The sequence below is a fragment of the Hippocampus guttulatus genome, chromosome 5 (genome assembly GCF_054856545.1).
Source record: "Hippocampus guttulatus isolate MCC_2025c chromosome 5, RoL_Hgut_1.0, whole genome shotgun sequence".
NCBI classification, from domain to species: Eukaryota; Metazoa; Chordata; class Actinopteri; order Syngnathiformes; family Syngnathidae; genus Hippocampus; species Hippocampus guttulatus.
Window position 1 is genome coordinate 20,863,812 of NC_141265.1, and position 26,494 is coordinate 20,890,305.

The window sequence follows — 26,494 nt, forward strand, 5'->3', positions numbered from 1 at the left end:
GTACCTCTGCACTGTGAAGCCGACGTGCTAACCACTGGACTACCGGGCCGCCCTACTGTATATTTGACAATTAAAAACAAAATTGTTCATCTTTCATTTTCTATTGAAGTACATCTCAGCCACTGTACTTTTTGTTTGTTTGTTTGTTTGCTTTGGATTACGTAAATCTGCACTTCTACCTTTACCAGAGTATTTTAGTAATTGATAATAATGCATAGTACAGTAAAATATTCAGTCAGTACTTTATTTTTTTCTTCATACACAAGTTGAATCAGTACTTTGCTTTTACCAGAGGAGCCCGCTGCATGCTCGAGAGCAAAAATTTGGTTATTGCTTTTTAACTTTTGTACCTATAGGCGTTCTCAAATGTATAAAAGTACAGGAGCAGCAAAAAAATTAAAATATATATACAGTATATATCAGACTTACGTTGGTACTGCATTACATTTCCCATCCTGTACTTTGTTTGACTTTTGTTTTTGGCAGGCATTGGATCGGCACAAATACTTTCCACCCGACTTTTATTTTCTCTTATGTTCACAAGTATGTGTCAGCCGCCTTGTTGTGAAATCGAGATTGTGATTACTTTTCCCACCTCCGGTATATTCCTATGGTCCCCTTGCATAACGAGCAAGAGGAGGGGGGGGGGGTTCTTCATGATGGGAAGGTGGGGGCTCTTCCTTTCTTCCTAATGTCCACCTGCAGAATACAACTGCACCCCCCCCCACCTTTATTTTTTTTCGCTTTTTTTCTCGATTTACTGCTCTGCACTGAGTTACGCAATGAGAAACCAAGAAGCCACTTGCACGCACGCGCCCGCTCGTACGTGCGTGCGCGCGCGCTCACTTACTCACCTCGAGCGTGCGCATCTCCTTCTGCGTCAAGTCGTTGGATGTGGCACATTTGGTCCTCAAGCCCTCCAGGCTGGAGATGCTGATGTCGATCATGTTCTGCACCAGCTCGCACTGCTGCAACGCTTTGTGCGCGCTCGCGTGCGCCGCACGCGGGCCGGTCTCGTCCTCGCTCATCGTTCCCATCCACGCACACGCACACGCACACTCCTCACCGCTCCTTTGCGTGCGTGTGTTCTTACGCGCAAGGAAAAAAGGTCCGAAGAGATGGCAGGAGGTGTCGCGGCGGCGTGACTTGCGACTCCATCACTGAGGAAGATGTTGATGCTGATGCTGCCTCATCACGGTGGTGATGGAAGAGGAGGAAGAGGAGGAGGAGGAGGAAGAAGAAGAAGAGGAGGAGGAGGAGGAGCTGGCAATGATGCGAGGATGGCGGCCGGCCGGCCGTCAGGACGACAACGACGATGGACGCGGAGGCTCCAAGGTGGAAAACTGGAGGGGCCTTGGGGGTGGCCTGGGGGGAGGGGTCCTCAATGCGGTTCAAGGCGATGAGGAAGGTGGTGGTGGTGCGGGGTACTCCCCCGTCATGTTAGCCGTCAATCAAAGCCGGGCAAATCTCGCGAGATCACAACCGAAACTCCGAAGCCTACTGTGGCGCTCGCAGGAAAAGCCTAGCTACTTTTAGTCTAGCTAAAGGCATTCACACATTTTGTGACCATTTCAAACAGTTCCAACTTTCCGCTCTTCAGCTCATCAAAAATGTTTTCACAATATCGAAATAACCCCCCCAAATTGGGATTTTGTTTGTATCTACCCATGTGAAACATATGAATAACTCATTTCGTAAATATTCAGCACATTTAAAGCGTTTTTCCCTTAGCTTCTCGATTGCCCCGCCCATATTACCGGAAAAAGCGTTCCCATTGGCTGTCTGTCGTGACGCAAGGACGCTTTTTCCGGTTTGTGTCTCGCGCGGCAAACACGGCGCCGAACAGCAAGTTGGAGTTGCGTCAAAGTTGCCGTTTCTGTTCCACAATTAAGTGATGGCCTCCACCGCGAAAGCGCCGCTGCAGTCCAGAAACTTACCCTGGTGAGCGAGACGCGGAGCCAAGTTAGCGAACGTCGCAAGGCCTGGTGCTTGTGCCGAGCTCCTCTCGGCTTCTCGCTGCATGTTGTCAAGTCCGCTTTCGTTTAAACCCGTGTATGGATGCCCGGTTGTTCTCGACAACATCTTATATCTCGTGTACGGTAGCAGAATTGCTTGAAACACAACATATTCCAATGACCTCCGGGTTCCCTTAGCGCAGGGCGGTGCAACTCGCAAATAATAAGAATTCTTATTATTGTAATGAATTTTAAAAATCGGATGATGCTTAAGTCTTCCTTGCCGGTAGTTAACGCTACAATGCGGCCGTTTGACCCGTCATCCAGGTACATTCCCTTTTTTCCAAGTAATATCAATGTTAGCGGAAAGAGTTTGAATAAAGGAACACAACAGTGTTAAAAATGTGTCGATACGTTCAAAATTAAGAAGTTGTGACATTTTAAAGGCTTCAAAAAACGGGATAAAATGTCCTCGTTCTAATTCTAAACAATGCCTGTGATCAGTTTTTAAGAAAAATAATGAAGCTGAGATCTTTCCTCAAGCAGGTATCTCACCGTGCGCTAAGCGCCAAAATACTACAATTTAAAACGAGGAGACTAAGGAGACTCCACTTGACATGCTTGACGGCGGAGCAGTACCAGACATCGGTAGTTCCATTTCAAACTGGACTGCTTGTGGTCCGTGTATTCTAGGGTGGAAAAATACCGACCGCAGAAACTAGACGACCTGATCTCGCACAAAGACATCCTGACTACCAGTAAGTTCAAAGCCAGTGACATGAAAAGTGACGCCTTCACGCGGTCAAATAACACACAAGCACATTATTTTGCAGTCCAGAAGTTCATCAGCGAGGACCGGCTGCCACATCTGCTATTCTACGGGCCCCCCGGGACCGGCAAGACGTCCACCATCTTAGCCTGTGCCAAGCAGCTGTACAAGGGCAAAGAGTTCAACTCCATGGTTCTGGAGGTACAGTATTTCTTCTCGGCCCCTTTGGCACTTGGTCGTGTTCTGACCGGCGCCGGTGTTACAGTTCAACGCGTCGGACGACCGAGGCATCAACGTAGTGCGAGGGCCCGTCCTGAGCTTTGCCAGCACCAGAACCATCTTCAAGTAAGACGGAGCACGCGTAGTTCCTACTTACTGCTTCAATCCTGCTTTTTTGGCCGACAGAAAGTGGCGTCTGTGGACCCGATGATTGGTGTACTGTATGTTGTGAGAAAATACGTTTGTTAGTTTAGAAAAACAGGATTTCTTGAACTTTAAACACATAGCGAGATCGCTATGCCATACCACATTTTGGTCTTATCCATCGCTGGTCTCTCTCAATCTATTCTTGTTTAAAATGCGTTTGTACTATTTCAAAAGCGTAGTTATATTTTAGAAGTGCCGTAAATGCTAGAATGGCTTCTTTGAATTGTCAAATGTGCGTCTTCAGGAAAGGCTTTAAGTTGGTGATACTGGACGAGGCCGACGCCATGACGCAGGACGCCCAGAATGCATTGCGGCGAGGTAAGCCGGGCGACCCCTCGTGCCGAAGCGCGGCAACGGAGGCAGCGCGTCCTTTCCGGTGAGTCGCGGTCTTAGTCCGTAACGTGTTGTCGTTGCGTCAGTGATGGAGAAGTACACGGAGAACACTCGCTTCTGCCTGATCTGCAACTACCTGTCCAAAATCATCCCGGCGCTGCAGTCCCGTTGCACGCGCTTCCGCTTTGGCCCGCTGTCGCCCGATCAGATGATACCCAGGCTGCAGCATGTCATCCAGCAGGAGAGGTGGGTGGCACCCTTTGCAAAACATTCGCCCGCCTACGCGCTTTCTTTGTAGTGCGGACCTCGATAGTTCCCTCAAAACTTCCCCTGAAAAACCTGAAGTTGTGATTCTGAACTCGGGAAAGAGTGAATCCATTTGCTCACGCACTAAGCTTGTGACGCCACCATTTATTTTCTTTTTGCTGTCATATTTTAGTTTGGTTTTACATTGAATGATGCGGTGGTATTTCTCTCCATTCAAACACAAACACGTTCAGATCATTTCAGTGGGAAGAATTTTCAATCGGGGTGCACCGATAGCGTTATTGAAATGCTCCGATATTAGGACTGCGATACTTGAAGGTCATTAGGAATGTACGAGTTTATCGAGGCACTGTTTTTTTTTGTTTTGTTTTGTTTTTAATATCCAGCATCGACGTCACTCCAGATGGAATGAAGGCGTTGGTCACCTTGTCGTCGGGCGACATGCGAAGATCCCTCAACATCCTGCAGGTGCCCTCCATCTTGTCCTCCGGGTGGCCATTTGGATGTTTGGATTGACGCCTACGTGTGTGTGTGTGTGTGTGTTCGCAGAGCACCAGCATGGCGTACGGCCGCGTGAGCGAGGACACGGTGTACACGTGCACGGGACAGCCGCTGCGCTCGGACATCGCCAACATCCTCGACTGGTCGCTCAATAAAGACTTCAGCACCGCCTACAAGCGTAAGTCAAGACGGGGGGATCCTCACGTGAAATACATCAAATATTCACCACAGCGTATTTTGGTCAAAGATATCGGGAGGGCACAAACAATTACGCAATGGCCGTTAGCAGGTTTTCGATGACAATTGAACAGAAGTGAGGCCTGCCGAGTGACATTTCTGTTTTCACGTTCACTTTCGCGCGTCCGCCAGAGATCCTGGAGCTGAAGACGTTGAAAGGTTTGGCGCTCCAAGACATCCTCACTCAAGTCCACCTGCTCATCCACAGAGGTACGGCTTGCCGTCACCCAGGACGCCGCTTCCAGAGTTGCATTTGTTGACAGTCAATGAGTGGAACCGGAAACGGCTTCACGTGTGCTTTCAACACTTTCAGATTCCTTCCCTAAAATCCAACTTTTTTTTTTCCTGTTGAAAACACAACTAACTTGGTCAAACACCAACATGTCATCTTAAAGGTTCCGCTTCACTCAAAGCGATTTCATATTTGGAGCCCGTATAAGCTTTTGAGGCTTTTGAACATACGGTACGTTGTACTTTATCAATGAAATGATCATGAAAAGATAGCCGCAATCAAGGCGGTTGCGGTTTGAAAGATGACGCCGGTGAAAATCGAGAGGCTCCCAGCAGCTCACATTCACTTCAACGTACGTCGTTAGCATACATTTTGGCGACGCGAGCCACAAGCTAGGCTAATTCATCGTTAGCGACATTAGAAATGCTGATGAAATATCCCCACCTTTTACTTGTGTCTGTTTGTCAATCATTTGAAATGGCCGCGCGCGTGTGTGTGTGTGTATGTATGTGTGTGTGTGTGTGTGTGTGTGTGTGTCCCCTGACTTGATAGTGGACTTCCCGCCTTCGGTGCGAATGAATCTGCTCATCAAGCTGGCCGACGTGGAGTAAGTCACACGATTAGGGGGGAAGGTGTGAAGCGAGCGGCGTCCTGCGCTAACCCGGCGCTGGTTTCTCTGCTTTTAGGCATCGGCTGGCATCGGGCACCAATGAGAAAATCCAGCTGAGCTCCATGGTGGCGGCTTTCCAGGTGGCGCGCAACCTGGTGGTCAGCGAGGCCCAGTGACGGCGTGGTGGACAATCCGACTCCCGCCAGACGCTTCAGGTCAGCCTCATTCACCTTTGCTCAAGCACGGCAATAAATGGGAACAAAAGTGTGCTGAAGTGAAGGAGTTTTTTTTTTATTTTTATTTTTTTAACTTGAGCACATTTGTCAACACGTGTCCACCTAAATTATCTTGGTTACGTTTCCTGATTGTCAAAAAAAAGTCCAATCTTTCCTCGACTTTTCCTGTATTAAATGTATCACTTTTTCCCCACAATTAGTCTCCAACCTGTCACTTTTTTTGTCAAAAGCTGTTGCTTTTCTTTTTTCAAAAGTGCCCCTCAAAATTTCTGATGAATTTTTATAAGGTGAAATGTGTAGCCTATTTGTTTTAAAACTATTTTACATTTCTTCATAAAAATATTTTGCCAAAATATCACATTTTGTTAAAAAGACAAGACAAATTTGCCAATAGCTTCTTTTGTTTTATAAGATTGATTTTTCTCACCCCTAATAAAAAATAATTTAACCATTTTCTTTGACGTATTTTCTTCTACAACCCAACTTCTTTCTTCAAACTATTACTTCCTTTAAAAATAAAAAAAATATTTTTTAACAGCAATATAGAGACAACTTAGCAGCCTCTTTGTGGGCTTCAGGTAAGCTCCACCCTAATCAAGAAAGAGAACAAAAAAAAGCAAAAACAGTCACGGTATGCATTTTATATGCAAAATTATTTTTTATTTGGTGAACATGAAAACATTATTTTCAAAAATGACCAAAACAAATTCCATAAAAAAACATAATAGCATTAAAATGAAGACTTAACACCCCCTCCCCAAAATAATACACATCTTGATCTTTTTGAAAGTAAAATCTTTTCAAACATATTTTGAAAGAAAGCCTTTTTCTTGTCATTTTCCTGCGCAAAGCCCAATTTTCATTTAAAAGAAAAATAAACTTTCAAAAAATGACTTAGAAAATTCACAACATGACAAAATTTCCAGAAGTCTGTTTTGTCGGCTTCAGCAAACCACAACTAAACACAATTCTAACAATAGTGTGCATTTTAGTGCTTTCAATAAAAGTTATTCAGGTTACAACATGCGGTTACACAGCAGTGGTGCGTGACAACCAAAATATACAATCAAATAAATTAGCAGCAGTATCAAATAATGCTAGTGCAATTATAAGAAAATTTGTCATGAAGAGAAACGCCACGTGTGTGTATGTGTCCGCCCGCCCGTCCGTCCAGCCTGCCACTTAGCAATCAAGTCGCGTGTGGGGCGATGTCGCGGTAGGTGAGGTATTCCAGGATGCGCTTGGGCAGGGGGAGCGGTTCCACCTGGTGCGTGGACACCGAGTGGCGCAGGGCGGCGCGGCACAGGTGGCGCAGATCCGGCACGGCCCGCGGCGCCCGCCAGAACCTCACGTGCCCGTTGCGGGTTCTGAAATCATTGCGCGCGCACGCAGACACACACACACACACACACACACACACATGCATGCAGGGAAGCCTCTTCTCTCGCCGCAGCAACATGACACAACGCGTCTTTTTGCAATATGAGTGCCGATATGGCTGTATTTTATTATTTGTTGGAATTAATATTGAAAAAAAATAAAAGCCTGAAAAAATATGAAGCCGCTTGAAGCGCAAAGTATTATAGTAGTATACAAATTAGCATCAATATGCACAATACATTTCAGTTTTTCAACATGAGCACTTTCTGTGAATTTAGTCTTATTGTATTTTCCGATGTATTAGTCTTTGTCAATACAGATTTTTAAATCTCTCAGAAAACTTTAAATATAAAATTCAGAAATTATTTAAACGGCAATCATTTTGGATGTAATCATTTAATTTAAAAACCTGTTTAAAAAAAAACAAACTTACAACATACAATACAAAAATTCAATTGAAAAGACTATTTAACTTTGCATTTTGTTGCAAGGTGTTTTTCCATAATTTAACATTTTCCATACTCATCCAAATGTGTATTTTTATCACTTAATTGATTGGAAAGTTGCCTTGAAATAGTTGTCAAAGGTCACTTGGGGTTTTTTTTTTTTTTGCACTTGGGAAGCGTTTGCCATACTTACCCAGTGGCGACGACTCCCCCTTGTGGATGGTACTTGCAGCACAGGCCGTTGGAGTCGCGGTCGGCTTCCGTCTGCATGCTCAGGCCCGGCTTTCCGGGTTCCCAGATGCCAAGAGCTCTGTGAAGCCGACATGCCCCCGTCAAGTCCACGTTACCCTGACAACCACACTCTGTACGGCAGCGTAGCCCGCCGAGGTCTCTGTGCCAATGCAAATCACCTGTCGTCCGTCACGATGGCCAAGTGCACGCCGCTGGGAGAGAACTGAATGGATGAGATCTGGTTTTGCCCGTAGTCTTCAAAGTAGTCCCTGTGGCGTGAGACAAGCCTTGGTTTGTTACCGTGACATGAGCAGCCCGTTTCGCCTCAGACATTTGGCACCCGGCGGCCTTTCAAAATAAAAGCCCATCTGGCTCCTTACGTGAGCGTGGCCAGCTTCTGCGCCGTGTACGGGTCCCACAGGTCGATCCACCAGCTGCCCCCGCTGAAGGCGGCGGTGGCGAGCAGCGCGCAGTCGGGCGAGAAGTCGCAGGCCGACAGCAGGTAGAGCGTTTTGTGGGCGCCGCCCGTCAGGTTGCGGATGAACGTGTACGAGCGAAGACTCCACAGGCACACCATCTGGTTAAGGACAACACGTAAGCGCAAGTTCGCCAGCGTTGACTCGAAGGGCACACGATGGCAGCTGCCCACCCTGTCAAAGCGCCCCACGGTGGCCATCATGCTGCAGTCGGATGACACGCAGCAGCAGCTGATCCAGTCTTTGTGGCCCGACAGCACATGAACCTTCTTACCTGGCCGCACAAGGGGACGATCAATTAAGTACACGTCGGCTTTCCGGAAACAGCAGTGCTCCTAAGATGTGACCAAGAATAGACACCTTTGAGCGCAAGGTCCCACACGCGCAGCGTCTTGTCGCGGGAAGACGACACGAGCGTCAGGGTGCCGTTGGGAAGGAAGAGCAAGTTGCGCACCACGCCCTCGTGGCCGTGAAGCTCCAACGTGGCCACGCCTCAACCAACACAAAAACATCAAAAGTTAGGCAACATGCTCACCTGGTGCCAAATAAGCAAGTACAAACACGTGTACCCGAGTACATTTTTCAGCTATCGTCACTTTAGTTCAGTATTTGTTTTTGGACCACTTTTTGGAGATCAGACGGACAGATAGCGGTCATACCAGCTCTGAAGTCGGACACCTTTCGACATTTTGTACTCAAACGGTACTTCTACTTTTTAATTAATATTGCTTCAAATGTTTTATGGCACAAAGTTGAGTTAATACTTTTGCTCTCACGGGAGCCTTTTCTTGTACTTGTTCCTATGTACTCAAGTATAGCGTGCAAGTACTTTTTCCACCTGTGGTAATGCGACATCGTCATCGCTGACGCGAGAGCTCACCAGTGAAAACGTTCCAGATTTTGATGGTGCCGTTTTCCAAGCCAGTGGCCAGAAGTAGAGCGTTGCCATCGTAGTTTTTGTTGCCTTTCGATAGCGAGTTGTTGGCACCAGCTGCGGACGACTTGGGGGCTCGAGGCCCGAAGGCCAAACCCCAAACGGGATGGCCGCAACTGAAGCTCTTGTCTCCTCGGTCCATATCACCATCCTGGCCTTCTCTGTGGGTGAGCATGACGAAAACGACAACAACAACAACAAACATGTAAACCATTCTAGAACTGGTCAATGGTTGTTCCAAAAGGAGGCCCCGCTGTGTTTGCCTTCAAACATTTGGACATCAGCTTTTATTTTGGAGGGCGCGTGTGTGTGTGTATTTATTTTTTTTTACATTGTCAAAGTCCCTTGTCATTTGCATCCCTGCTTTCTAAGTATTGAAACTTCCTAGAGTTTCACAAACGCCTCCTTTGAGGTTCAAGGAATATGTCTGGGCAACCACTTTTAACATTATTCACGAAGTGTCATTGCGTTTGGATTAGGTCACTATCGTATGACTAACAGTCGTTTGCTTTGTCTGCCTTTGTAAGATTACATTTTCTTCAGCCAAGATATTTATTACCTAATTGACATTCGGCGACAACTTTTTTTGTGCGCATGACAATTTTTTTCGGTTTTAAATAGCGTCAAATTTTCCTACGTTTTCACTAAAAGTTCGACAACTTGCATTGTTTCTTTTTTTTTTCAAATGTAATATTTTACTAGTTTACTATTTAATCGGCATTTTAAGACAAGGTTTTGCGGACACGATACACTTTTTCGTTATTATGGAGTGTCAAAATTTCCGAGGGTTGAACGAACACCTCATATGACGTTCAGGGCATTGTTTTTATGTGGCAAGTCATATTTTTTAATTGTGAAAAATAATGTGGTTAAGTCCTTTTTGTTTTTGTCTTTTTAAAAAAGATTGCAACATGTTTTTCCCAGGTACTAACAATTGAATCGTCAGTTGAAGCCCCGAATTAACACTTAAAAACAACCTCCTGTGACTTTTCCTCTTTAAAGAGAGCTGCGGCATTTCCCGAACGCCTCCGCGTGAGGTGGAAGGAGGTCGTCACGTACTGCGCGTCGAGGGGCCAAGCGACCACCCACACGATGCCGTGGCCCATGGACCAGGCGAACCAGGCTCCGTCGGGGGAGAAGTCCACGCTCCACGTCTCGCAGCCAGGACGGCCCTCCAACGACGGCGGCCGTCGGGTCTTGAGCTCCAGAATGAGCGCCGGGTCGGAGGAGGCTGCGGACCACCAAAACAACCACTTCAGTGTCCGGGGGCGGACGCTCGGCTCGCCTCGCCTCTTCCCCGGCCTATGTCGCCTCGGTGACGCGTTTACGTACACGTCGGTTGAGGCTTGGCCGCGTTGTTTTCGTTGGAGCACATCGTCGACGCGGTTGTCTTTCACATCGTTCCGCTTCCTAACCTCTCGGCGTCCGTCGAGACAAACAAGTTGGGACTCCGCGACGGCGGCAGCGGTGACCTCCTGTCAGGCATGAAAAGAAGGCGAGCCGTCTTTCAAGTGTTTCCTGCGGATGACGACATGTTTCCGAGGTTTGTCACTGGTCACGTTGTCGGTGCTCCTTGCGTAACGTTGCGTAGCCACGCCTCCTCGGGCTGGGCCGTACTGCGAGAGGTGGGCCGCATGGGAAAAACACCCCCTTCCCATGACCCAACCATGCATCTCGTTCTGGATAATTAAGAGTTGATTTGAATAATGGTAATAAATACCCTAATTTACTGGTCTCCAAAAGTTGTACACCTTAAAAAATGTGTGTGTGTGTATATTGTATAATGTATACATAGGCAACATTGATGTAAACAAATACACACCACCTTTAATAACCATAGAAATAAGCAAAACCTGGTTGATGGCTGTACACATTTTAATATCAACATAAAAACTATTTATTGTATGTACAAAAATTCTACCATGAACCCTTTTAGTCTCCAAATATACAATTGTGAACAATGACAGGCACTGACGTTCCTGTTCAGTTGCATTCTGAAGGCGATAATGCAGGCACGCGTTACTTAAGTTGACGTTCTTGTGGTGCAGTGCCCAAGCAGTGTTTACGCCATCGTTCCACACCAACATTGACACTCACATACTCACTGGGAGCAAAGGCACACTACAATCAAAGCAGCTAACTGCTAGAAAGTCACCAGGTCCGGAGGCTCCTCCCTGGCCTCCGGGTTTCCCGTGTCCTCCTGCTCACCTGTAGGGGGCGATATCAAAATAAACAAACCCCAAAACACAATTGATATGATGTCAAGCCTAGCATCAAGGGTATACCGGACGGGAGGCGATGGACCTGGACCAGCGTGGTCGGGTGGGGGTCCGTTACTGGCGGGAGGCGCGGAACGGCCTGGAAGATCTGCTCTTCGTCAGATTCCACCAGACTCAGCACATCGCCTCTGTCGCCGTCCGAGGACCTGCAGAGGAGCAAAGCGGTGACCGGAAACAATTATTTGGGCCTCAAAATCCATCCTGCACCTCCTTTAATAGTCTCGGAAAAAGACTGAGAAAACTCTGAATATGCTGCAGGGCCTCGAATAGTGGCCACTCCTCCAATATGTGGCATGTCCAATTTATGGCAAACCGTTTGAAAAATAAACACCTCAAATACACACTTCCTTCCCTCCTTTCGGAGAGATTGAGAAGATCAACTCTTCCATTTTTTTGTGGAGTAAATGTCTGTATGTCATTCCTCAAATACTTGCACTTGAAAATATGAACACCAACAGAATGCGTGCGCTTTTTTTCCCTTGATGTCACCATGAGTAGTTGCTGTTGCAGCACTGATGGTGTGAACTGACTGGCAGCAGGAGACTCACCCGAAAGGTCGCCCTGCAACAGAAAAAAAAAGAAAACGGGTCAGAAAAAGTTCTAATAAAACTTTGACATTTCTTTGGATGGGTAGTCAGGATGTTGATGGGGGGGAGCATAGCTTGAAACAATATTTGGGGGCTGTGCACCGACTCAGTCAAGGTACGTGGCTTTAGATTTTTGTCGGAGTCCGCCAACTATGTTGGAATGTTAAAGGAGGTGTATGTCTCAAATTATTTTCATGGGGGTGTGGGTTAACTCATGTGAGATGGGTTTTGAAAGAGGTGTACAGCTTAAAAAGTACACCAACTCTAAAGAGATTTTGAAAATGGTGTGTGGTGTAAAAAATATTCAGCAATTCAGTTGGGATTTTGAAGGGCATGTAAGGCTTGAGGGGTGCGCCACCTCTGTCTCAATGTTGGGGGTGTGGGTGGGTAGCTTGAAGAGATTTTATTTTTGGGTGGCGGGGGAGCAACTCTGTCTTCATGCTGTCGGGTGGCTGTTGCTTTAAAGACTATTTGGGGGGTCTGGCAACACATTGGGGATGTTGCGGGGATTATGTTGCTTACAAAGTACCTTTTGAGAGGAGTTCCTGGCTGAAAGGTTTGCAGTTAAAGCTTTCTTGACCTTCTCAAGGGGCTGCGCCAACTCCGGACAGTGAAGGGTGTGCATGGCTTCAAAAGTATCTTTGGGGAGGTGCGCAAATTCAGTGTTGCTGACAAAGTATCTTTTAGGGCTGCACCAACAACATTTTGGGGAGGAGTGCGGGGCTGAAGGAGCTTTGCGATAAAAGCTTTCCTGACTTTTTCAATGGGGGGAGCGCCAACTCTGTTTGGACATTGAATGGGATTCATTTGAGGGTCGCGCGGTTGCAGTTACCGAGGCAGATGCGATGTCTGTTAGCGAAGAGCAGTCTGGCCGTGACGGCCGCCAGGCCCACAATGAGTGCGGCGACAAAGATGCCAACGATGACGCCCGTGTAGTCGGAGGCGGCTGCCAAGACAAATGCGACAGCACGGCGTCAAGACAAAAACAAATGCGGATACTGGTCGCTCCGCATTCCAATCCTCCCCCGGGCAACTCACCAGTGACGCTGAGATACACCTCGGCCCGGCGCTGCGCCAGAGCGTTCTCGCTGCGGCAGAAGTAGGTACCGACGTCGTCGCGGCTGACGTTGGCGATGGTCAGGCTGTAGGTGGCGCCGTCCCGGCTCAGGGTGTGCTTGGGGCTGGGCGCCAGCGCCGCCCCTTCCGCCCCACGAGACCAAGTGGTGATGGCGGGCGGCACCGAGGCCGACTCGCTACACGCCAGCGTCACACTGTTGCCCTCTTGCGCCCACATCAGCGGAGAAACATGGGGACGCGGCGCCTCTGCAGTATTAGCGCGCACACACACACACACGCTGTTAGCCGCCTAGCGTTAGTTTGGTTGTCGCTTGTTTTGTGGTGCGCGTGCGTCGTGAGCATGCGCATGACGTACCAAGTGTAAGAGAGCAAGCGGCTTCTCGTCCGGCGGCGAGAGCCGAGTGATGCCCTGCGCACCTCAGCGTCTGGCCGCCGGCCAGCAGAGAGCGGTTTAGAGCCACCTGCAAGACGGATGTCGCCTCCGAGGCCAGCACATGGCCCTGCTCGGCCTCGTCCCTGCCCTGGGACCATTTGAGCTCCGGGTCTGGGTAGCATCCGGGCCAGGCGCAGTTGAAGTGCACCCAGGTAGGGTCCGACGACTGAAGCCACGAGCATTCGGGGTGGCGGTCGGAAGCATCTGCACCAACATTAAAGAAAGACAGACTCTCAATAATTGCTGGAGACTTTTTTTTTTTTTTTAATGGAAAAACTATTCCGATTCAAAGCATTTTTAGTTCCACCCTACCAAGCAAAATACTCAATTTTTGAATTTAATTTTAAACGTGATGCTCAAATACTGAAATGTTAGACAGCGGCAGCCTTAAAACTCCTCGTGGTATTGTCCTATTTTTAGTGAAACCCTTGCTTCACGTCCTCATGATTAACGGGCAAAAACAAAGTAGCTCCCCAAATACAGTCACGAGTGGGCAAAACTGCTCCCCAAAGATTTTTTTTTAAGCCTTAACATGGCAGCAAAAAGCCATTTGTGTCAAACTGAAGCTCCTCAACTCACTTCAAAATCGTCCTTTGTCGGCAAAAGTCCAGGCGGCAGCAAAGCACTACTTTTTGTCTCAATGAAGCTCCTCAATTAACTATGCCAAAATGCCATGGGTTCGACCCAAAAAAAAGAACTGAATATTTTAAAAGTTTCTTGATATACGTTTAAGGCATGTGACAATTATGGTGAAAAATACAATTACTTTCCATTTATATATAAGGTTTGACTGCAGCGTATGCAGAGCTGATACTGACAGTAGACGAGCAGCTGCGCGCTGGTGCTGGCGACGACGTGCGTCAGCGTGTTGTTGGCAAGGCACATGTAGAAACCCTGCGCCTCGGGCTGGACGTCTTTCACCCTGAAGTCCAGCCAGGGCGCGGCGGGAGCGGAAGCCAAGGGGGTCCCGCCAGCGGCGTCCACCAACGTCCCCGCGAAGCTCCACGTGAGACTCTGGGACGGGTACGAGGTGGCGGCACAGTGGAAGGACACGCTGGAGCCGCGGTGCGTGACCAATGTGCCGTTGGGCAGCGCCGCGGACGGCACGATGGATAGCGACACGTTCTCTGGACCACCTGAGGGGGACAATAAGACGGCGTCACACTTGATCTTGGGGAGGCAAACATTTTGTTCTATAATAATAAATGAACCAACATTTTTCATTTGAAAAGATGTTTGACTATTTTCCCTAAAATTGTTGGCATTGTTTACAGTGCGTTTATTATTTTTACTCAGGTAAATAAACAAATATTGAAAATGTAAAAATAATAACTCATGATGGCTCGAATTACAGAAATGAGCGGGCCTTTGCGCGCAACTTAAACTTTTAAGTTAAGATCAAATAAATTGAGGCGGCCCGGTGATCAAGTGGTTCGCACTTTGACCTCACAGTGCAGAGGTGCAGGGTTCGATTCCGGCTCGGGCCTCCCTGTGTGGAGTTCACATGGGTTTTCTCCGGGCACTCCGGTTTCCTCCCACATTCCAAAAACATGCATGGCAGGTTGATTGGGCACCCTAAATCGTCCCTAGGTGTGATTGTGAGCGCGGATGGTCGTTCGTCTATGTGTGCCCTACGATTGGCTGGCAACCGGTTCAGAGGTGTCCCCCGCCTACTGCCCAAAAGCACCCCCCCCCCCCTCGCGACCCTTGTGAGGATAAAGCGGATCAGAAAATGGATGGAATGATGGATAAAATAAATTGAACTGAGCTAAACAAGCCGTGACTTACTGGCTACCTGGAGCAGGACACGCGCACGCCACGTCATGTTCCCAGGAAGCGTGGCTTCGCAGCGGTACACGCCCTCGTCGCCCTCCGCCACCCTTGCGAAGTGCAGGCTGCCGTCGCTGAGCACCTGTAACCGCGGCTCGCTGCTGCCGCCGCCGTCCGGCTCCACCTCGATGCCGTCTTTCAGCCAGCGCGCCCCCGAAGGCATCACGGAGCCCTCCGAGTAGCACGGAAGGTGGACGATGTCGCCGGGCGCGGCCGTGACGACGGACGACTCGGACTGCTCCGGCGAGCCCGGCACGCCCGACGTCCAAAAGGCGACTGGAACAAACATGGCCGGTGGGAAGGTGTGGTAGCGCAGACGTGATTGCATGCACGGCCCGAACTCACCTGTAGCCAACACACAGGCGACCACCCACGTCCCCTTCCTCCTCCCCATCATCGCCACGCGATCTTCATGTCCTTACTTAGACCTATTACCCTCCAAAAAACAACAGCAACAAAAAAGTGAAGGAGAGAAGCGCAAAGTAAAAGGGAAAAAAAAAACACCCACCCCCGTCCGACCAGTTCGACCAGGTGACGTAAGCGGAAAAAGGACAGGTGAACTGGGAGGACAACCGGGCGACCATGTTGGTGTCACCTGGCTCCGCCTCCGGAGGACTCGCTTCATATGGGCTGCGCTCTGTTGCCTTTGCCTTTTGTTTTCTAGTGCTCGACTCGTTTACTCGTGAGCGTCGCGGTAGTTTGAGCTCGACTGCATTCATTTTGCTTCCTGCCGTTGCTGGCTAGGCTTCGGAACCAACATGCCACGCCCTGAACACACCTTCTTAAAAGCACAGGTAGCGTTTGTCTGACCACACCAACCAAGACATGATTCAGACCAAGACACAGTACTAAATATCAAAAAATTACCCCCGCCCACGCCCCCCAAAAACCAGAACAAAATTACCACCTCGTTTTTCTTTACGTTTGCAAAAACAAATTCAGCCCCCAAAAATATATTTTTAGAACTTGTACAATAAAACATCTTAAATGTCGCTTGACAAATAAACTTCTTATGGTTTGGAAATCAAACTTAATTATCGACGAGTTTGCTGACATTTTTCCAATTAATCGTCGGCGCTGCATCTTCTGTCGTCCTTTTTTGTTTTCTATCTTTCTTTCTTTAACAGATGAGTGTTTAGCGAGGGTTTGTGGAATTTTGGATGGTGATGGATCGTTACAGAACTGGACTTCAGACGCCAAGCTGTCGCCATCTCCTGGTCAGTATGACAAATGATGTCGCTGACAACTTTCGGAAGTTCAAAATTAACATCGAGCCTTTTTCCATTTATTTTTCATGCTATATTCCGTTTTCGTCTTAAAAATATAAACTGAAAATCAATCTTTTTTTCGACTTTCCCTTACTCCTTTCTGAACATTAACAAGAAAATAAAGTTATATTTCATTTTTGGTGTTTTTGGAATAGCATGATTAGAAAGAAATACTCCCCAACTTCAAAGTCATTTGGCACCAATATATCATAGGATGGTGCTGTAGTGAATAGTAAAAAAAAAAAAAAATCAAACAAGAAACAAAAAGGCAAACTGGGCACGTCATATTCCAAAGTCCTCTCTGAGTGAAGTTCCAAATATGACCAACAGATGGCAGCATTGGCCTTGAGGGGAACCCGCTTGGAAGTTACACGCGCACGCACGCCCCCGACACGGTTGATGTCTTTTATCATTTCATCATACCTGAGGGATTGTGCGGTACGGACAGCAGGTAAGAAGACTTATTCAAATATATTGCCATTTCAATTATGTTTCTTAAATCCACAAATCCAACTTTAGGTCGTCCCACCGGCGAGCGGGTGTGTGTCAATTAGGAAATCCGAGCAACCACCGACACGTTTTCTCTCTCAAAACTGGAACTTAACCCCTCTCTCTCTATCTCTCTCTCTCACTTTTAGCTCGCGCGCTCTATCTCGCTCTCTCTCTCGACTGCTTTTTGTCTTGTTGTGCTTTTAGCTCCTATCAGTACGACGACTTTGTGCCCCTAAAAGGTGAGCAACCGAAGTTTCGGGCTGGGGGGGGGGGGGGGGTGCGTGATTGACACTTCCTACTCGTGGATTAGCCGCTATCTCATGCTAACTCAAAGTCACGTGGGAGTCTTTAAATCGACGTCACTGCACTCGGAGGCGGCAACTTCACCGTCGTGGACTCTCCTGTCGGATGACTCGCATCAGATTTGGATGCTTATTAAGCGCCCAGTGTGCGTTCGCGTTGTGTGACAGGCGACAGCTGCGGCCGGGGCTTGCTTGCTTGGGTTTGCGGGCACCTGCTCCGCGTCGACTGCCGCCGTGGAGGAAAGAATTGAGACACGGACGCGTCGCTCGGTGGTTCTCGCCGGTGCTGCTGGTGAGTTGGATACACGGATGACAGCAGGTGGCGAGGAGGATTTCGGCCGTGTCACGCAATGTGGGTCAGCGTGACAAGTGCGTGGACCACCGTGGCGCTTTCACAGGGTCTTACTATCAATGCCGTGACTGACCCCCTCCTCCCCCCTCCCCCCCAACATGCACCCCTCTAATCCTGAACGACCGCTTTCTCAGGCGTTGATTCATAATATGCGCCATTCTATCGATTTTGCCGACCGACGCGCTGCGTTCAAAGCAAACGCGGTCTTGGTAAAAAAAAAATTAAAAAGCGTCGAAAATGACGTCATCCCCCTTTGGTGCGCGCAGGAGAGCGACAGGCGGCGGAAGCGTTTGTGCGCGCGCGTGCGTGGCCGAAGTGTACGTTGGAAGCCGTGCGCGCGCACGAGCCCGTTGTTGTTGTTCCTCGTTGGTGTTGAAAGAAGCGCGCCTGAGGATTCAGCGCACGTCGGACGTCACGCGCCTTACGTCACCTTGTCATACGAAGTGACCCAACTTTTGCCACCGTTTTGTCGTGCAAGTCATTGGCCGATCAAAGTGTCCGTCATTGTCACAAGGGGCGCATATGATTGGTCTGTTATTTGCTTGGAAATGATTGGTCAGTTGTTTGGAAAATGTGGATTTGTGTTCTTCATATTGCTGACCAATTTTAGTTTATTTTGCCAGTAAGTCACTGTTTGTGCAGTGGTTGAGCGGTCTACATGTCAGTAATTGATTGGTCAGACGTTTGGGAAATGACTGGTTGTATTTTTGGGCAATGAGAATGAATATTCTTTCTTGAATTTTAGTCTACATCGTTTATCCGTCATGCTTCATGCAGTCAATGTGTCAGTTATCCTCGCAAGCAGCAAGGATTGGTCTTGGTCTTTTTTAATGATTGGTCGACTGTTTCTCGCGCGACCAAACATTACCAAGTCTGGTGTTTTGCTTTGGTCATGCATGTACATGTGTTTTTAGCGTTTTGATTGAATGTACAAAAGTGTTTCAGGTCGGTATCGGATGTCGTAGTATCGGCAAGTTTCACATGTCTGGGTGCAGATGTAAAGGATCAGCGGCGCACATCCCCCTTTTTTTTTTTTTTTGTGGTGGTGGTGGTTGTATTCACTTCCTCATGAGGCGGCGGCAGCGCTGCAGTAAGTAGGCCAGGTCAGCCGTCACCATGTGGTCCTGCTCACACACATTTGTTCACGTCAATGTTTGACTGGCACGTCAGCGGGGCAGATTGCGACCACTGATAATGCATAAAACAAAACTCAAGACGGGTATGGCCATGGTGACAAGGTTCAGAGAATAGCAAGCACTAATCCTCTTAAGTGCTATCTTTCTGTTTGCAGATATTGATAATTGTGACCTATTGGGAGCTGCACACACCTCTCACCCAAATGGATATAAAATAACAACCTAAATTTCGCAGCTTACCAAGAACCATGTCAGCTTCTCAAGTGGATTGTCCCAAAACGAGGTACACGGAAATGGCAGTAAATCCAAACTAAATCTGCTTCACCTGATTTTGAATTTCGTCAGATGCGGCGAGAAATCGTTTGGCCATTTCATGCTGCTCTCGCCACTCGGTAAACACATCGGCGCATATCCGGGATATTCTGCTGTTCTTGGCCGAGTCATCTGGCAGGGTTTGCACGCTACCAAATTAGCGACAAGTTTGCAAAACGTATTGGAGCGTTGCCACTTTGCCTGTTTATTAGATTTTTTTTGTGGTGGTGCGATCGAGAGCTCATGAAATATTCAAGCGCTCTTGTCAGGCTTAATGTTGCGCATTGATTGGGTTTAGCGTGTCCAATGAAAGACGGTAGCCGTCACCAGATGACAATGACATCGGAAACAAATGTTTACTTTAGATGTCTCCCCCACCGTGGGGCCTTTTTCGTCGTTACCGGATTTCAAGTCAGTCGTAGGGTTTCAGATTGGGGCTTGTGAGGTGCTACACCCTTGTCCCGTCTTTCCTTAGGGTGGCTCTGGGGCTTCGTCCACACGACGCACCTTGTATCCCCAGATGGGACCTCCAATCGGTGCTTGACACTCTGTACCAGCCCCCCTTTGAGCCCCTGGCTAATGCGCGCCTTCAGTGCTTCCCCTCCTGCGTCCCCTATATCGAGGAATATATTCGTCCATTAGACCAACAGAAACAAGTTCAAGTGAAGACAGTTTGAAATTTTGTTGATTTTGGCAAGAAATAGGAAGTAGGTGCGCAAGATTAGCTAACTACAAAAACATGATGTGGTGGGCCAGATGTGGCTCCCAGGTCTCGGGTTTGACATGGGCACATTGGAGCGAGCTAACCCCTCCCCACATGTAACCACCCCTCTTCCAATTCTGTCTGTCTCCATACATGATCTACATTAGCACCGCCACTTCATCATCATTTAGCGGAGCAGGGCTAATTTTGGAAAGCGTCACAAAAGTCTCACCTTCACCATGTTTTTTGTTTGTTTGGTTTTTTTTCAAAGCCGAGTGGAGTGTGTCAGCCAGACTTAAGATGGCCGACCGTGACGGCCATGTTTGATACTTGTGATGAGAGGGCGACTGAGCCGGGTCTATTTTTAGGAATGGCCAGAAGCGCTCTGGCGGAAGACACGTCATTCTGTTGTCTGAGGCAAGCTAACCTAGCACTCGACAGTCAACCTCTGTTATTTTTGGGAAGGTGCTGATGGGCGGCGGGGGGGGGGGGGGGGGGGGGGGGTTGTCATACATCCCCCACCAAGCAGCTTCCTTCCTCTGGTGGAAACGAACGAGGGCTGCTTTACGCCTCCACTTTTTGCATCAATTTCCTTTCCTTTTACTTTCTTTTCTTATTTTCTTATCCTTTCTTTTCCTTTCCAGATGAAAACCAGCTGTTGGCATTCGCTATGAAATGTAGAAAAAACAGTTGCACAACATGAAATACGGAGAAACCTCGTGTGGTGAATTTCATTTGTTCCGTGAGCCCCCCCCCCCCCACCACCACCCCATTCTCAAACCGAGATCATTGACGACAAACGCCCATTGAAAAGAAAACAAAAAGAGAAACATGATGGCGTGAACATTTGTTACTGGCTGTCACGAGGCAAAAAAAAAAAAAAACAGGAAGTACAAACGAATCAAAATAAAAGCAGTGGCTGGGCTAAACATGGCTCGATAGAACCAATACTTCCTCTTTCAGACTGGCCTTATTTTTCACATTACGGTTTTTAGCATGAGTTAGGCTTCCAAAACGGGTAAGGTTTTAAATGATGTCAATCCTGAGTGAGGCGTGCGTTCAAATTGGTGCTGCAGGAGAATGTTAGGGTTTCAAGTAAGGATTCTAAACTTGATTTCAGGTTTCAAATGAGCTCAGGTGAAGGTGTCCCAAGCCTGCGTTAGGGTTTCAAGCCCGATTCCAGCTTTTAAATTGGGTTCGGGTTTGAAAGTATGGTTTCAAGTCAGGGTTTGGGGTTCATACATGGGTTCGGCATTTATATTCGGGTTGGGTTTCAAATTAGGGTTTAAAGTGTGGGTTGGAGTAGAAGTAACTTTTTGGATCTTAGCACAAGAACATGCATGTGGATTTGGCTCCTTTCTTCGACGAGTAGCAAATAGTTTGCGGCCTTTGAAGGCAACCTGAAGCTTTTTAGCGGAGTTAGCGTCACAAACGCTTGACGCTACCTCATCTGTTGGCTTATCAGCAAAGTGTGCGCCAACCATCCCCACTAACCCCGCCCCCCTGCCCACTACCCTCCAGCGTGGCCCTGCCTTAATGCCGCCGCTGGACGGCCTCCATCAGGTCAAGTGGAGATTTGCCCGCACCCGGCGCTAGCCGAGGCACAGATTGCAGATTGCGCCGCCGCGTCACTTTGACTTTTCATAACTGAACTCGTCGTCTGGACGCATACGCCAACTACAGACACGATTGGCGCAAACCCCACACGGGGCTGGCTCGTGTGGAATACACAACACTGTGGGGAAGATGAAAGCAAAGAGCCAGTTATTTTCAAAAGGCATTTTCTGACTTGAGTCCACGTGAAAACTTGTCGTACTTTGTGCAACTGAATAAGATAAGAAAACCTTTATTAGTCTTACAATGGAGAAATTCCCAGTTCACAGCAGCAAAGTTATGAAAGGAAGAAGTAGAAGAACAAAATATAGGAGCTGGAAATTTCCAACTTAAGATTGTTTTTGTCTCCAAAAAATGATACCGTTAATGGTGGTAAGCATAAATCGAAGTTTATTTTCTTCTTCTTTTTTTACATCAACTCAGGCTGGTCAGTCCTAACCGAGCCTTGTTGCGTAAACTGATGAAGCCCGCCCCGATGAGAGGCCTCACATCTTCGAAGACAACCAGAACAGTTCAGATACAGTCGATTCGATGCCCTGAGAAACAAATGCATAGCATTAGCAAGACAACTATAGCTGGAACAAAACCGAACAACTGTCCAGTGTAGTGTTTGTGATTTAGAATACGTGTATACTGTAGTTCGTTCATTTTTCATCATGCAGCAGTAAGAAGGCCAACTTCAAAATAAACCCTATCCATTCAAATAATATGTGGACCTCAAAGCCTCGGTGAGCTTTTATTTTGAAGGTGTTCCTAGCAGAGTGTCGCAACATAACGACTGACTCGACTCGTTTTCCAGTCTTTGAGGCAACGCCATCACAATCTGTTGTTACTCGCTACCAAATTTAACGAGATACTCATCTAACTTTCAATTACTGATTAAGAATGCTGAAAACCCCCCAAAACATTACGAATACGCTGCATTCTACGGCCCCGCTCTAGCGGCTGAAAGTGCTAGCTAGAGCTGTTGGACTTTATTTCCGGTCTCCGCACACCCTATCGGTGCCTATACACGGGTAAAGAGAAAAAAAACCCATCCCACTTTATGTTAATTGTTACGGTAATACATATTATAAAACGGGTGTGTATTATACACAGGATTTTAAGGTAATACAATCCATTATGATGTTCAAAGATGCACGCATGCACTCACACAACAAGAGAAGCAGATATTCCCCTCTTGGGTGGGGGGGTAGTGGAGGTCGTGAACTCTGGGGTGATTATGGGGATGATGAGCGGTCCCCGAGGACTAACGAGGAAACAATTCAGTGAGGAGAGCGACACGTCCCGCTTACGTCGCCTGACGCCATCCTTGGCGAAGCCACAATAAGTCAACAAACCCTTCAAAGTCACACGACCAAAATGAGGGAACTGAGACCGTAAAAAATAAAACCTGTTCATGGTCACGGCTCATCTTTATAATACGAGACTTGAATGAAACGGCTTCATAATCTCTGCCCGCTGTAGTGACTGAGGCTTCCTTAATCCTGCATGTGACCTGTAAAAGATCATAAAAACGTGCACGTTTCTTGGCAAGCGGAGTGTGGCCCCTGACAAGCCTCTTTAGTCTTAAAAAAAAGAAAATATCCAAATGGTTTGCACATGCTTGATTTGGAGCCGTGATAGCTTCCCGGATCGAGTGTTTAATAAAGAATAAGCTGAATAAGTAGCTTAGATAAAGTGACAAAAAGCTTTCTGACTCCGAGGATGTCACATCTTGTCTGCCGCACGCATGTTTCCTCTTCTTTTTTTCTAGAGATAAGAACAAAAAAAAGTTTTGAATTCATGAACCATCCTGTTTTTTTTTTTTTAATAAACAGTAAATATTTGTAATACACAGATTCCACCAATCAATTCTTGATCAGGAGCTCACGACAAAGCTAACGAAATGAGGACACATGCTCTAATAATCATCATCATCATGAGTGACCAACATTGAAAACACTTCAAAGAGTCCATTTTGATGGTGTCACGTAGCAAGGTGGTGGTGGACCCCAAAAAGCAGGCAGGAGGGAGGAGCAGGGTGTATTTGAAGAATTGTATTTAAAACAAAGAAAACTACATCCAAAACAAACAAAGTCCAAAGTATCAAACAAAAACCATGATTAAAGCTAAAACATAACAATGAACTAAACATGACAGAAACTAAGAGCAAACAGCAACACACATGACAGTAGCAAGAAGCAACAATGACCCGACACTGAGTGTTCGGGCTGGGAGTCCTTTTAAAGCCCTAATTAGTTATGACCAACAGGTGTGCAGCTGCCGGGGGAGCCCTACAGTGCCACCTGTTGGTCCCTAAACCAAATCATGACAGATGGAAATCGTGAAGGTGTGTTTTCATTTCGAAATCTGCTATAAAATCATTTCTAGCAATCTAAGAACATAATTTTGAGTGCCTCAACTGCTGCCTAAACCTTGTAATTCCATTTGTGGTACTTCACTGCTGTCATTGGTGTGGGCAAGCGCGATGGATATTTTTTTTTTTTTTTTTTTTTTAATAAACCTTTACTCCCACTCTCAGTGGAAGATTTCAAAGGAAGAAGTTCTGAGCTCCTGAATTAATTCTGAAAGTTGATGACTTTACGGGGGATGAAAAGCCGGATTCCTTGGGCTGGGAAAAAAAAACCCTCGCGGGCTCTTTCTTGCTGTATGTGTGTACATAATTTAAAGCATCGGCATGTAGCGGCGACGACAAGGCAAAACACAAGGAAGATGACTCAGTGGCCTACATGCACGTTTCCTCTTTGGGCTTTTCTCAGCTTTCATCTCGCTTTTTTTCCCCACTTGAGCCATTTGAGCCTCTTTTCATGCAGACAACCCCCCCCCCCCAAAAAAAAATTGCCACCTCACAGCTGTAATGTCAGAGCCGGCATTTATTTATTCTTTTGCAATACTGCCCCTGCACTGCTAAGTATTCATCCGTTGTCACATTTTTAGATGTAAAATTTGTCTTTGGCTAAAAAGTATTTCACCCTTCTCTTATTCATTTATTTTTTTGCAAACTTTAATGTATAAGATCATCCAAAAAATGTGAACGTCAAAGCCCAAGGATACATAAATTGCAGTTTTCAAATGGTGACTTTTAGGGCCCAACCCAATTTTTTTTTTTTCTTGAGACAGATGCAGTTTCTGTACGGATAATTTGGCAGAATAGAATTCCGATAACAGATTCATTGGCTGATTTTAAATAAAGATATCATGAATCAAATCAATTGATGCTTACAACAGTAAAGATTTAAATTACAGACAGAACATTTGACTCTTTGAAATGATTTTGTCCTGATTTGTTTGACTTTACAACAGGGAGAATAAATTCGGCCCAAAAATCGGATTAAAAAAAAATCTTTTGTGTGTATGTGTGTGTTGGGGGCTGGGGGTGGAGGTAATATTGGTCGATTAAAATCGGCGCACCGATTCATCGGGTCAGGCCCAAGATATATTTACCATTATGGGGGGAAAAAAAGACGATTCCAAGCTACCTGCCTGTTCTCAGAATCACTTCTCAAACTAGTTAACCATTTCTTAAAAAACGAAATGAGAGTTGTCAATGAAATTGATTGATTCATGTTGACACCTCGAGCTAGCGCAAGTGCTTTAAGAAGCAGCGGCAGTCGTCGTCGCTCGGCAGCATTGACTCGGGGCTCCGTTAATCTTTCTGCTACTCTTGATTGGAAAATCCTTGTGGGCTTTAGCATAGCGCTTCACTGTATGTGCACACACACACACACACACGTTTGCTGTTCCTGATGAAATGACTAAAAGCCGTGATGTTCACATGTGATGGCCATGTACTGTATGTCTGTGTGCTTTTTTTGGGGGGGGGGTATACATGTGTAAAGGCTTAGTGGGCATTGCACACTCTAACTACCACCCGCCCCAGGCTCCCACACCGACCCCCTTGCCCCCTCCCTCAGTGCTGGTATGGCCTGGTGGCAAAACACAGACTGGGCCACCATGACTCACCAGCCAGTGCGTGGAGGATCCTGGATAAGACACGCAAATTGGACGTGGGCGCCCAAAAGCTTAGCAATGACATCAGCCGTCCAATTCGCCGCTCGTTTTTACACGTAGCCCCTACCTCCGCATTACCGCCGTTCACTAAGTGTAGATTTAGTTTTATTTTTGGAACCTATAGCCTTCTGTTGTTTGCTGAAACGTTGCCATCGTGATTTTCCCACCCCATTTGAACACCAACGGTGGAGCAAGAAATGTAGGCAGATAATGTAACAACAGCTGCAGACATATATGCATCCTGTATGAAACATGACGAAGAAAATGAGCATACAGATGTACAGTCTGGGCACTGGTACCCAAAGTGGAGTCTCCCCAACTTTCTGTCGTGCATTTCTCGATGTGAAATGATGAGGCGTTAAGTATTGCTCCACAAAAGTGTGGCATCTGGTGTTGACTGTGGTTATGTTTTTGTTTCGTTTTTTTTTTTCCTGAAACTGCAGCCGCATCTCCTCGTTCACAGTTGACCTCATTTTTCTTATCGCACTGACAGCAGCTGTTCCAAAAGATAATCCCCAATGTTAAATCTTACTAGTCCAGTCTGCTTGGCAGGGTTAGCGCTAATTAGCGTTCTTGTAGCCAGTACTTGTAGCCACTGGCGACCGGCGTGGTCGTCTTTTCAGTGTCCCAAGTTGGGAATGAGCATGTGTAGAGGGTTGTTGGATTTACACCAATGTTGGCTGGGGAGGGTTGGGGGGGGGGGGGGGGGGGTAATGTGAAGAGATGTTGCCACTATATTGTTGTAGCCCCACGCGACGCAGCTAGCTGCAAGCTAATAAGTGAAGCTTGTAACTAAGCTAATGAAAGGATTGAATATTTGACTAACTAATGAGTAACTAGTAGACGGACCTACAGAATTTTAACTGACAATTTAGCTAAAGAACAACCCCCCACCCCCCAAAAAAACAAAAAAAACACTCGTGGATAGCCTGACAGGTTATTGGGGTTTGCATGTCATTATTTGAGGAATTTATTGTTGGGTTGCCAAAGAGGAGGCTGCGAAGAAGAGTGAGGAAGATGAGAACGAGGAAGCAGTTTCCCAGAGGCTCCTGCCAGTGTCGG

At 47.1% G+C, this 26,494-nt stretch overlaps 5 protein-coding genes and 1 long non-coding RNA gene across 14 annotated transcripts in view; 3 read left to right on the forward strand and 3 right to left on the reverse strand.

The window, feature by feature from the left end:
- Positions 1-1,080, reverse strand: part of ksr2 (kinase suppressor of ras 2) — a 48,683-nt gene extending 47,603 nt beyond the window's left edge. For both annotated transcript variants that reach the window (XM_086110961.1, XM_086110960.1), the window contains exon 1: positions 855-1,080. In XM_086110961.1, coding sequence (XP_085967087.1) covers positions 855-1,037 — 183 coding nt within the window. In that variant the 5' untranslated portion in view covers positions 1,038-1,080. The remainder of the gene's footprint in view (positions 1-854) is intronic.
- Positions 1,081-1,205: 125 nt separating this feature from the next.
- On the forward strand, positions 1,206-5,762 carry rfc5 (replication factor C (activator 1) 5). 2 transcript variants are annotated; one of them, XM_086110963.1, is made up of 11 exons: positions 1,206-1,335; positions 2,649-2,713; positions 2,789-2,925; positions 2,990-3,069; positions 3,395-3,468; positions 3,570-3,729; positions 4,137-4,218; positions 4,300-4,429; positions 4,621-4,698; positions 5,273-5,327; positions 5,407-5,762. In XM_086110963.1, exons 1-11 carry the CDS (start codon positions 1,316-1,318, stop codon positions 5,504-5,506), a joined length of 981 nt encoding a protein of 326 aa, XP_085967089.1. In that variant the 5' UTR covers positions 1,206-1,315; the 3' UTR covers positions 5,507-5,762. The 2 variants fall into 2 exon arrangements, with proteins under 2 accessions (XP_085967089.1, XP_085967088.1); XM_086110962.1 differs by lacking the exon at positions 1,206-1,335 and adding an exon at positions 1,798-1,941.
- A 438-nt stretch (positions 5,763-6,200) lies between these two features.
- wsb2 (WD repeat and SOCS box containing 2) lies at positions 6,201-10,730 on the reverse strand. Of its 2 annotated transcripts, XM_086110389.1 has the most exons (9): positions 10,366-10,730; positions 10,093-10,264; positions 8,980-9,194; positions 8,460-8,591; positions 8,273-8,373; positions 8,004-8,200; positions 7,803-7,892; positions 7,586-7,702; positions 6,201-6,933 (listed from the first exon to the last, which is right to left on the reverse strand). In XM_086110389.1, exons 1-9 carry the CDS (start codon positions 10,406-10,408, stop codon positions 6,756-6,758), a joined length of 1,245 nt encoding a protein of 414 aa, XP_085966515.1. In that variant the 5' UTR covers positions 10,409-10,730; the 3' UTR covers positions 6,201-6,755. The 2 variants fall into 2 exon arrangements, with proteins under 2 accessions (XP_085966515.1, XP_085966516.1); XM_086110390.1 differs by lacking the exon at positions 10,366-10,730 and having other exon boundaries at positions 10,011-10,157.
- Positions 9,518-11,653, forward strand: LOC147205474 (uncharacterized). The gene is made up of 2 exons (XR_015100861.1): positions 9,518-9,957; positions 10,036-11,653. It is a non-coding gene; the product is annotated as an uncharacterized LOC147205474 (long non-coding RNA).
- vsig10 (V-set and immunoglobulin domain containing 10) lies at positions 10,891-15,814 on the reverse strand. Of its 2 annotated transcripts, XM_086110388.1 has the most exons (10): positions 15,748-15,766; positions 15,585-15,667; positions 15,198-15,515; positions 14,228-14,545; positions 13,332-13,613; positions 12,938-13,222; positions 12,732-12,845; positions 11,861-11,873; positions 11,319-11,458; positions 10,891-11,241 (listed from the first exon to the last, which is right to left on the reverse strand). In XM_086110388.1, exons 2-10 carry the CDS (start codon positions 15,634-15,636, stop codon positions 11,177-11,179), a joined length of 1,587 nt encoding a protein of 528 aa, XP_085966514.1. In that variant the 5' UTR covers positions 15,637-15,667; positions 15,748-15,766; the 3' UTR covers positions 10,891-11,176. The 2 variants fall into 2 exon arrangements, with proteins under 2 accessions (XP_085966514.1, XP_085966512.1); XM_086110386.1 differs by having other exon boundaries at positions 15,585-15,814.
- The window catches only part of taok3a (TAO kinase 3a), a 36,949-nt gene continuing 25,850 nt past the window's right edge, over positions 15,396-26,494 (forward strand). For 2 of the 5 annotated variants that reach the window (XM_086110382.1, XM_086110384.1), the window contains exon 1: positions 17,355-17,593. The gene's annotated coding sequence lies outside the window, so the exon portion shown is untranslated. Of the gene's footprint in view, positions 15,542-16,366; positions 16,457-16,837; positions 16,959-17,354; positions 17,594-26,494 lie in introns of those variants that run through there. The other 3 variants (XM_086110381.1, XM_086110383.1, XM_086110380.1) reach the window with 3 other exon arrangements.